The 12,068-nt window shown below is 37.5% G+C and overlaps 1 protein-coding gene across 2 annotated transcripts in view; it reads right to left on the bottom strand.

The window, feature by feature from the left end:
- Window positions 1-12,068, bottom strand: part of CALCR (calcitonin receptor) — a 144,523-nt gene that overhangs the window by 48,282 nt on the left and 84,173 nt on the right. For both annotated transcript variants that reach the window (XM_046668892.1, XM_046668893.1), the window contains exons 4-6: window positions 9,066-9,222; window positions 7,182-7,292; window positions 1,563-1,675 (exon numbers count right to left, since the gene is read on the bottom strand). In XM_046668892.1, coding sequence (XP_046524848.1) covers window positions 1,563-1,675; window positions 7,182-7,292; window positions 9,066-9,222 — 381 coding nt within the window. The remainder of the gene's footprint in view (window positions 1-1,562; window positions 1,676-7,181; window positions 7,293-9,065; window positions 9,223-12,068) is intronic.

Raw genomic sequence — 12,068 nt, forward strand, 5'->3', positions numbered from 1 at the left:
CTTTAGACTGACAAGTGTTTTGTTTTGTATTTTAATAAGTTCCAGGTTGACTCTTCAAAAAAGTTTTTTGCCATCTATATACATATATATAGACAGGAGATTTGTGCAAATAATTTCAATCATTACGTTAGGTGCCTAGGGGGAAGCATTTATGCTTAACATACTTTATTTCCTTCTCAGATGTGGCCAGAGTGCGTGAGAAGGTCAAATATGGCAGCATGGAGAATTATTTATTTGGATCTGTACTCTTTATAACAAGTCAGTTAACAGGGTTATAATTTTTTTCTGTAAAATCATAATCAGCACTTATTCAGGAAATTCCTTACTCGGTAACATGTCATTTTAGTCAGACCTTATTAAGTAAATAGTTCTCCATTAGGGAGTGACTAAGCAATTTGTGAAGAGGTAACTGGCTTCGGTGCCCTCAGCCTGTGCCCTTGACAAGGTGTCCTTCTAGTCAACTGGTCTCCAAGCTATGTATTCATCTTGTTTTCGTTTTGTGTTGTTTTTGGTGTGTGTGTGAGGAAGATTGTCCCTGAGTTAACATCTGTGCCAATCTTCTTCAATTTTTTGTATGTGGGATGCTGCCACAGCATGGCTTGATGAGCAGTGTGTAGGTCTGCCCTTGGAATCCGAATCTGCAAACCCTGGGCCGCCAAAGTGGAGTGCTCGAACTTAACCCCATGCCACTAGGCCACCCTTGTTTTGTTTTTAATAAAAGGAAAATTTTCTATACTCCTAAAGTTTCTCTACAGCAAACAAAAGCACTGATGTGCTTTCAGCTCCCAACCGAGTTGTTTAACATACAGGCCTATCTTTGGAGGAAACAATAGATTTCTGTTGCAGCCACCAGGGTTGCTCAGAGATATCCTGTGTGGCTAAACACTGACCAACTGTTTAACTGGTAATCTTTTCAGATTTCTGCTGCATCTGAAGAAGAGAATAGTTATCTTGTTTTTTTCCATTGGCTTAAATGTTTCTAAGCAAAGATGATATTAAAAATATTTAACAGCCAGCATGAGACAAGTACTAACAAATCAGAATGGATTTCCACTGAAAATCACCTAAATAGCCATATCTGTATGAACAGGCTGATGAGACTCCCCATTCTTAGGGTTCCTTCAGGGCCTGATGGTAAAACTATTGGACATCTCGGGGCAGGGAGTGGGGGTAAGTGTTAGCTTATGACTTGTGGAGAAATCTGGAGTTTTGGAACTGTTCCAGGAGAAGAGAGATCTTAGAGAGTCCTTGGAAATGCTGCCTAATATCTGGCATCACAGGGAATCCCATCATGTGTCCCATGACACTATTCCCCTTGCCATAAGTGGCCTGATTCCGTATGCTCATGGAACTCCCATCGACACTGAGTGCCAACCAAGAAGTAAAATGCCATTTGCTCTAATGCCACTTCATTGAGTCCCTAGAACGTACAGGTCACTATCTCATTTCCTTCTTTAAAACAGGCTGGCTTCTTGGTAGCACATATTTTACAGTTATGAATACATTTCCATGTATAAATAATGGCATTCCTGCCCAATACTGAAATTTGAAAGATCACCTACCTTCAGTTTCTCAGGAGTGAAAGCATTACACATAGTATAGTTGGACCAGGTTCGATTGTTCTCAGGATGTTTAAACCAATCTCCTTTCTCATCACAGTATTTTGTTACCTTTTCTGTTAATGAAACATAACAGTTATCACATTATTATCTCAAATACCAAGAAAGAAAAATAATAAATTAAGGCTTAAAAGCCATTCCAAAGTGTTAATCACTTTATGGAACTTGAACGTGGGTAGAAGTCAATAGAGATCACCACGAATCCTGCATTACACAAGATGCTTTAATATCCGCTGTCTCACTTTATCTTCAGCAGAGCCACGTAAAGCAGACATTGCTGTCTCCACTTCACAAACAGGAAGCAGACAGTGAGGGGGGTTATGGAGTTTGAAAAGTCACTAGACAGCGGCTGAGCGAGGGTTTAATCCCAGGTCTGTCAGGCTCCAAAGTGCTACCCTCACTGTACCTCATATTTTTAAACAATGTTAAACTTCTGATTTTAGATGGGAACTATGTGAGAAGAGCAAGACCATACTTTCTTCCTTTATTCACTTGAATAAATATAAATGAATATTTATTTATTAGGCTGGCTGTGTGAAATTGCAGTGTTTGTGGGTCAAATAGTCAAATATTGGCAACATCATATGGTTAAATTCAATGGAACAAAGAAGCCCCAAACTAAGAGATGTATCAAGAAGGCATTTTATGCCTCTCAAAAGGGCATAACACTTGAATCATCTCTCTTCATCCCACAGAAAATGTATTAGGAATTTACGGATTTAGCCTACCCTTTACTTCTTTAATCATCTCTTAGGTGATAGTTACTGAAATTTGCTGATTCAGCTGGATTGGCATATTCAAGATTTCTGCCTGCTATGGACCAGGCCCTGTGCTAAGCACTTTGCAGGATTATCTTAAATGTTGATAATGACCTTTTAAGGTGGGTATTGGTCTTCCCACTGTGCATATGAGGAAACTGAGGCTCACAGAAGTTGAGTAAATTCCCTTTTCACAGCCAGGAGGTAGTAAGGCCAGGGATCAAATCCAGGTTTACTTGATTCCAAAGCTATTGCAAGGCCAGTAAGCTCTGCGTTAACCCTCATAGTCCTGTGGCAAGGTTATCTATACTCCATTCCAGTGACCCAAAGGATTGTAAATAATTTTGTTGACTGCAAAATAGTATTTAAATTCTAACCTAACTGGCTACACAATTGGAAGAAAAATATTATATGTATTGAATTAAGTAAAATAGAAACAAGGAACAAGTAAACACTAAAATGGATGCACTTGCCAAATTTAATCTGAGTTATTCAGACTTCCTCTAGTTCTCCAAAGTACCTCTCCAATGCATTTATTGCCTCAGAGATCATATAGCAACCCTGAATTAATATAACATGAGGAGACTTTACCAGTGTATTTGGAACCCATACAGAGTTTTGATTTTTGAAAATTTCTTAGGGAAAATATTTTTGAAGCATTTTTTCTTCATTGGCAAAGGCAAAGCCATCACACCCATGAATAATCCTTTTATATATGGTTCTAATTTTTTTTAGAGGTGCTAAAAGAGAAGTCAGAGTCACACACTAACAGTTGGAGGATACTGTTATTGTTTTGAAGGCTAAGGAAACAATTCACGTTAAAAAAACCCCTTATTTGGCTGAAATATCACTCATTTCTGATAATATTAAAATAATGTTATGTCAGTAGTTTTGGTTAGTCAATCAGTATGCTAAGAGCTAGTATGAAAATCCTTTTATCTTTGGCAATTTTTCGTTGAAATGTATCATTTTTCATTGTATGACTGAAACAGATACCCTAAACTAAACACAAGATTTAAACTGCAAATTGTAGATTTGTTTGTATGTCTACTCCAACCATTATTTAAAATCAATGAAAAACAGATTTTTCAAGCAAAAGATATTCTTAAGCAACCTATTAGAATCGTCGTTGCTTAATGTAAATTTGTTGCAAAGTTAAATAGAAAAATTTTAAATTGTGAATTTGCTGAGACAGCCATTGGACAAAAACTCTTTAAAGACTCACCATTGGACACCACAGTGTTTCAAAAAGGGTTAGCACTAATCAGCACAGAAAACTGATGTTGAAAATTGGACAACGATTTTGCTAATGTTATTTGTTGACAATGACCATTCTAAGCTTACTTGCAATTTTTAAAAAAGTGGTTTGTACTGTAGCATTTTATCTTTGTTATATTGTCAGTAAGTAGTTTTTTGTTTTATAGAAATGAATATAATTTGGTTTTAACAAAGTTATGTAGCTATGCATGGCAAAATATGTTATATGGAGGAGGGGTGTTCCTCCCGAAGAAGTCCATTCCAGTCATGGTTAGGACTGTAGGAAATATTATTGTTTTGCTTTAATTTAACCAAAGTCTGCATCTAGGCCTTTTCTGGTCCTAACTGCTGCAGCTATCAGAATTCATCCTCCTCCACCTGGTAAATCTTTCAATCTTTGAAGAAAGGATATGTCTACTCTGACTTCCCCTTCCAAACCAGACCTGCCCCTTTACTCACACCACACAGCTTGCTGTGCCCTCACAGCCTCGAGCCTCTCTGCATGCGCTCTGATATTGGTGTTTCCTTCCAAAATATTCGAAGTTTGGACTGCCCCATGAAGAGGACAGCATGTTTCCCTCACTCTAGACTCACGTGAGGGAGCTTTACAGACTCTCAGGCCCAATCTCCAGAGATTCAAATTCGCTTGACCTGGGGAGGCCCCAGGAATCAGCATTTTTAAAGAGCTCACCAGTTCCAAAGGGTATGAGGCTTGAGAATCACTGTCCTCAACCATATGGTGACCATCTTGGCTCTGTGCCATTAATGTTTGAGTGTTTGACTCCAAGGTCAGGGCCTAAATACCTTGTTAAACTGGCTTTTTACACTCTAGCATATTCCTTCAGACTTTCAGCCTCTTTTGAATTTCAAGACTGTTATTCATGCTTTCATGATCTACCTGTCTTTTACCAAGCGCTTTGTTTAAGATGAAATCTGTCATCTTTCATTAAACTGTTTTGTGTATCAAGATCTGGCTTTGGGTCAACAGTAAATCCTAAAGTGTCCAAGTTTGTAGAATATAGGCATATTTAAGATGTTCTTTTCCTTTGAAGTGGATTTGTCCCCCAGCTGAGGGTGTTCTATCTAAAAAACAGGCTGTAAAGATAGATCTATGCCTGGAAGTCCCTGTTTTGCTGACCAAAATCTTGCTTTTTAGTCAATAATTATAGCCACTTTGGCAAGAGCCCATTGCTGCTTTGGAAGCGGCCTTGTAGCCTCAATTGCAGAACAGCTCTTTACGCCAATCAAGTTACTGCTAATGTAGTTGTCAAATCAAGACTAATGGAGCACCATTTATTGGGAAGAGCCAATAAAGGCCTGAAGGGTGACCGTCAAATAGCATTTAGTTAGTTTACAGGAGTGCTCTGCTCAACATTAAGCTCTTTCTCTCTTCACACCCAGACTTTTCTATCAAATGAGAATTCCCAGATGTAGCTGGCCTGAACTTGTTTTAAAAGTGGCCCATGTAATCCCCTTTCCATTATCTCTGTCTTACTGGGGTGGAACTTTGTATCTCATCCTTGAAGGAAGCACAAAAACCATCTCCCAAACATTGTCTCAGGCATATACTAATTTCTTTGCTCTAATCTGGATTCCTGAAACTTTCTTGCCTAGATTTTACCATGTGACTGCTGTTTTCTATCTTAACTGATGTCCTCACTTGTAGCCTATGGGCAATAACCTCTTGTCATTCATAGTCAATAAGCAAAGGTAACCAGATGGGCTGGTTGACTTTGAAACATGGTAGAAACTGACCAGACAGCTCTTGGAAAAATCTGAAAGTCAAGGTTGGTTTTCCATAATCTCTTAAACTGGAAACAAATACTGACTCTTCTCTTCAAAATGCTAGTTCTAGTCTACTCCAGATAATTTAAAGATCCTCCTTTGTCAGGACCCTGGCATTCCCTTCCACTGAGTGGAAGTTCTAACTCTCTTACATTTGCCCTGAGCTAACATCTGTGCCAATCTTCCTCTACTTTATATCTGGGCTGCCGCCACAACATGGCAACAAGTGGTGTAGGTCTGCGCCCAGGATCTGAACCTGCAAACCCAGCCTGCTGAAGTGGAGCATGCCAAAATGGCAAAAATTAGTCCATCAGGCTAGCCCCCCGCAGCCACTTTCTTATCTGGACTTTCTTTGACATATTTTCATTTTGGCTGCACATTTAGTCAAAAGTAGAACTTTTAAAAATCCTGATGCCTAGGCTGCACTCTAGGCTAATTAAATCAGAATGTCTAGAGTGGTCCCAGGCATCAGGAAGTTTTTAAGTTTCCCATCTTCTTAGCCAAGTTGAGAATCACTCACTAGTAGCACCTACGCAATCCCATTCCCCACCCCCATGTGTCTAGTCTCTGGATCGAGGCTGTTATACCACCTCATATATCTCCTTGAACACTCCTCTGCATTGCTTCTGACCACTAGCCACTGAGACTCTTGGATTTCAGGGCTTCAATCTATTTGGATATCTGACAATTCTAAGAAACACAACTGTAACCCTCTAGATTCTTACTCTACTCAGTACCTGGTACTCCCAGATCTTCATCCTGCCTAAGCACCCTAGCCCAACTTCCTACCACACCAGTGTGACTAGATTGAAGCCTAAAGGAAAAATATTTCCTTCCTTGAAAGTTCTAAAAGTACTTCAATCTGCACAAGTTTGTACGGAGATTTAGAAATGCTGTTTCTCAAATGCTTTTCCAAGACTGTTGAGCTTAAATACAGAGAGAGGGTTAGGTAAGAGCTCAGGAGACTCGCGTTCACTTGCAGTTTTGTATCAAATATTGTGTGAGTACAAAATGAGACAATATGTAAAAAAATGTTTTGAAAACTTAAAAAAAGATATTCAATGAAAGGTATTTATATGTTACTTTTATAACGAAAGTGAATTTGGTGTCACTAATTTACTTAACCCACATTTGTTCACCACTCACGTTTGTGCAGGGCACAGAGCTGGGTGTTAAGTATAATGCATTTTAACGGTCTTAGTCTTATTTACTGAGCATATTTTAATAATTTACTGTTGGAACAGAAATCTGGTAAGTGTCTATAATTACTACCTTCTGATTTATTTTCTCTTACACATGACAATTTTATGTAATTTCCAAAGTTATATAAAATTTCCATCATGCACGTTATACCAGCTCAGTATACGCAAACTCTAGGGCAAGCATTTGCATGTCATCAAATGTAAGACAACTGAAAATTTAAAAACGCATTTAAATAAAACTATTCACAGTTTTAGAAAAAATAAATTTTTATTAAAATTTAATATCAAATGTTTAAAATATATAAACATTTCATTTTTATTTAAAATTTAATAGAATTTATGACTGATGTGCACAAGTGACCAGTAACAGGACTTAAAAATGGGATAGCTCGCAACATTTGTGCAACTGGGTAATACTTCACTTACGGAAATGTTTCAGAACATGCTCAAATTTGTAGAGCATGATTAGGAAGGTATATTTGACACCTGATTTTCTTTACAGAACCATGAAAACTCTAAAATCTTCATAGCAAAATATAAAATGAGAATAAATGTTCTACCTGCTGGATCAAAGTCTGGAAAATAATCTGGGCAGTACTGATAGGACAGAACTCCAGCCGGCGTGTCATCCCAGCACAGCCATCCATCCCAGGTGCGGTTGCAGTACGGACCTGGCCGTTTAGAAAGAAATTAATATTGGGGCTGTCCAAAATCGCAGAATCCTCAGCAGGATTTTACAGGGCATAGACAGGGGCTTTCCATTTGTATATAGAAATATTAAAAACAACAGTAACAGCAGCAGCAACAACAAAATAAAGCTATTAACTTTACTAACTACTAATGAAATTTACATTTTTGTAGGGTTTTCTCCATTTGTTCCTCAAAAGACATATACGTCATCTGTACGGAATCTTCCCTCCAAAATCCTTCCTTCAAAGTATCTCCAGAAATGCTACAAGAGAATTCTGGTGAAAGCATATGCAACATCACTTGTGAATAAAAGGTTTACCTTGAAAAAACTATATGCCTTTGGAACACATGTATCCTACTAAGCATTAACCTCCAAAGAGGTTGGCTTGGGTACTTCTATTCTTAATCGAAGGGTGATGCAATTGTTCAAAATTCCTATTGGTGATGCATTTGCAGCCAGTAAATGGATCACAAATAAAAGTCTTATTACTTTAGAATCACACTTTGTTAATGGCTAAAACAATGCTCAGTTTGATCACTTTATATATTCATCAACATTAGCTCCAAGTGGTTTCCCACTGCTTTCAAAACTTAAATCTATCCTAAAACATGAAGATTTACCTCTATAAAGATATTCAAAAGAATGAGCCTCAGGCTTTGAAGGCAGTTCTTTAAAAAAAAAAAGTTTTAAATAATGATCATAGCACGAAAGTTCAACTTCCCAAGATATCTAAGACAAAAGCGAAGGAGACTGCGCTCAATCTCTACAAATATCAGTCTTGTTTCTATTGTTTCATTTGCTTCAGAGAAACGGTTTCTTCTTCGGCCCAAGTTGCATCTAAAGCCTTTTCAGGTTCTTAAAAAAACCCTGAAACTACTGCAGGCAGAAGAATATGTATCTATCTTTCTTCAATTGACTTGATTTTTTGTTCAGTGGAAAATGCTAAAAATAGGAACTACAAATTAAAACCTTAATGGTTTGAAGGCAAACCATATGTAGAATAGAGTATATTTAACCAATTCTTCCCCATACCAAGCTGTGTTGTCTTAGAATACACAAGGGTGTACAAGATCTTGTTGGGTCTTTTCAAATGTTCTGGGGGACAAGGGAGAGAATTTAAATGGATGTAGCAATGTTTGGCCACCACATTCTCCCTTTTGTTTTTCTCTGAGCCCTTTATAGCTAATAGAATATACTTAGCCCGAGAACATTTGGGCAATTACTTAGAGCATCCTAGAGAAGGTGACAGATAAACAATATCTGCCTAGGAGATATCTTTTTCTAATTCCTCTGCGAACTAAGGGTAGAAAAGGAGAAAGAATACCATGAGTTGCCAACCAATTGACAGTTAAGGGAAGATACTGCATAATTAACCCAAACAAGACAGGGTTTTGACAGGTTCCACCTCAGGCAAATTCTCGGCCTACCGTTTTCCAATTCCCTTCCTGTCATTTTCCAGTTCCTCTTCCTCACTTAGTCCTGTATTGTTCCTGTTTGCCAGGTGTGAATACTGAGTTACTGAAATAGTTTTGTCATAGGTGCAGATGTTAGCCAAAAAAGCAGTTGGCTGAACTTGAGCAAAGAAACTAGGCATGTCTGCTGCATGAAATACACAAACGTATCATGGTATGAAAACTGCTGTTAAACCTGCTGGCACATTACATTAAAATTAGTCAACACGTATTTACCCATGGAAGAAAATAACCCTTTAACGATGTTTGAAATACATGTTCACATACGTCCTTCTTTTTACCTTCTCCTTGGTATGGGGGTAGTTGTTTCATTCGGTCATAGCATTTGTACTGTGCATCCATCATTCTCTTTCGTCCTAGAACGTACAGAAATGGCTCGGACTCTATTGTTGGAGGGTAGGTGTCATTCGAAGAGGCAGGAAGAATTGGGGTTGGGTGCTGTATTAAAAAGGAAAGTCGGTTACTTATAGGAGAAGGGATGGGTGTATACAGAAATAAATGAGACAATCAAAAAGTTTGAAAGCACATATTTCTTCTTCTTTAAGGAACAATTATGCATGGTCTCTATGTATTATATTTTTGCTTTATAACTAAAAAGCTTATTTATATTTCATCTACAAATTCTACGTACAAATTTCTTATTTGCATTCATTCTGTTCACTATTGAAAATGTAGAGCACCCACACAAACTCATGCAACTCTTTATCATATAAAATTGTTTTAATTTTATTATCACTGTAAAGTTTAGAAGTAAACAAAACAAATAATCTGATTTCCAAAACATACTAATATTAAATCAACTTTGCCTTCTTTGGAAATCCAAAGAATCATGAATCATGTTATTAAAAATAGATATATTAGTGCAATAAGTAAGCTTTTTATTGGATTCTTTCAGCTGATTTTTATTTGTGCTTACATTGTGTACACTGCCAAAAATTTACCCCATTTATTCCATAGAACGAACTCTGTTCTTCTGAGATATTTTGCCTTGGATAACTGGCCTTAATCTCTTTGAATTGGTTTCACCAGCAGATGACCTATACAGGGTAATTCATGTTGACTGCTGAAAATCAATGTAAATCTTAAATGTTTCTCTTAGCGCTTTTGCTTTTTTGGTACAGGCTGGCATTAGTTTTGCCAGTCTTGGTTAATCCTTATCACCATCATAGGTCCTGTTTACTAAAGTTGATGTGTGTGTATGTGTCTGAAGACAGCACTGTCTGACATATTGTCCTAAGTTGTGTTTATATAGATTTCAGTTTCTTTTGTGGCTGTGATGTTTTTTTGTAGTGCTTGCATCTATGGTTTTTTATATCCATGTTCTCAATAAAGACTTTTTTTGAGAAGATTTGCAAGCTTTAGCCCGCACTGACTTTTCTTCTTCTGAAGTTGAGAATAGTTCTTGCTCTCTCTCTATCATGCATCTGTTGAAATATTCTTTTGTTTGGCCTTATTCTGTCTAAATTATTCTAAGATTGAAGTTTTCCCAAATGTATCAATGGCAAAAATAGTGTTATGTACTTTTCTCTCTTCCCCACAGCCTCTAAAACAAACTCAGCATAATTCAGTTGACCTGTCTACCCCAGGCTATTCATGATAGAGCCTCACTGTTTTCCAGTGTATGTCATTGTGTAGATGGGGCATCCTATCCTATGAGATAGCGTATCGCTAAACGCTAAACTGTACAGCACATAATACAATAAAAATTCATAGTGGAGAGAGAGCACGGAGCAAGAATAGTCAGGGATGACTACAGATATGGGGTGGAATTTGAACTGGACCTCGAGTCTATGTAGTGTCTGCATGGGCAGCAAGGAGAGGGAAGGCTTTCTGGATGGAGGGGAAGGAACGCAGGTAAGCCCAGAGGCAGGACAGGCATGTGTGAGACACTGTAAGGAAACCATCCTGTCAGGAGGGGGGCATTTTTGAGGGTTAGTAAGAAATGGAGGTGAGGAAAATGAGATAAAGCAGAGCCCTGGAAAAACAAATACAAATACAAGGTGCCTGGGACATGAAAGGCTCATGACATTTTAGCTAATATTATTAAAACATGATAATAAAACAAAGAGTTTTGCAGCTTTGTGATCAGTGAAGGGTAAGAAAGGAGAGTGCTAGTAGAATTCATGGGAGACATCAGATGTCCACAGATTAGAGTTGGGGACACAGCCGGGAAGCTGAAGGCGTGGACTAGAACCACGCAGGTGTGTTCCTCAGCACTTTCTCAAATAATAAAAGCACAAAGGCATAATTGAATATAAGGAATAGAGAACAGTAATAGTCAAATAGCCCATATATTTTAGCTTATGTAACTGGAAAAAAAATGGTAGTGCTCGGAGAAAGAGGAGAAGTTAGGAAAGGAAACCTTTGCTAGAGGGAAGAAGGTCAGGTCTAATGCGGACTGGTTTTGGAGGTGCCAGCAAGCCATCTGAGTAGAAATCGCTTGCAAACAGGAGAAGGTAAATGCTTATTACTGTTATAACCCTAGATGGACACTTATTGTGAATATAGTTGACACTACTCTTTAAATATTAGGATTATTTCTAATTTTGATGCCTCTTGAATTTATGATAGAAGAAAATTAACGAACCAACAATAATGATTAAAAATGTACAAATCCTTTACCAACGTAGTTAAACACCATTCTGTTCTCAAAATGCCCTTTTCCAACCGGTTTTAAGATCAATCAATCAGCAAATAGTCATCGAAATTGATCTGCCAATATTATGCTAGATGCTGGGCACACAGTGCTGAATAAAGCAAGCATAGATGCTGCCCTCAAGGAGCTTACAGTCTAGCAAGAAAGACCAACACTACAAAATATTTCCTGACACCAGAAATTGTGGGAGGTGAAGAAACATCAATCATTAAATGCTGAGATGCTCCATCAGGAATTGGAATGTGATTTGGGGGTGAAAAAACGTATTTTGAAGAAATTTTATGTTAAAGCTTCTTGTGGGATTTTATTAGCCTACATTTCTATGAATGTGTGTGTGTGTGTTTTAACAATTCGACTAAAGATAATGTAACCATGATCTTTAATAAATCATTGCGTCCTCACAATAAGAAAATATTAATGATTGGTTCAGCTTGTACACCTATGTTAGATTCTTTGTGGCTCTATTCTTAGAAATTTTAGTTGATACAACAATTATCATCTGATATATTTTTTATGTCTAGGTCATTTTCTCACCATCTTCAAATCAAATTAGAAGATGAAATACGATGTCATATATCAATCTTTTCTGTCACTTATATTAGATATTTTTGACATTAGGGACTATTTT

Source organism: Equus quagga, chromosome 8 (genome assembly GCF_021613505.1).
Source record: "Equus quagga isolate Etosha38 chromosome 8, UCLA_HA_Equagga_1.0, whole genome shotgun sequence".
In the NCBI taxonomy this organism is placed as follows: Eukaryota; Metazoa; Chordata; class Mammalia; order Perissodactyla; family Equidae; genus Equus; species Equus quagga.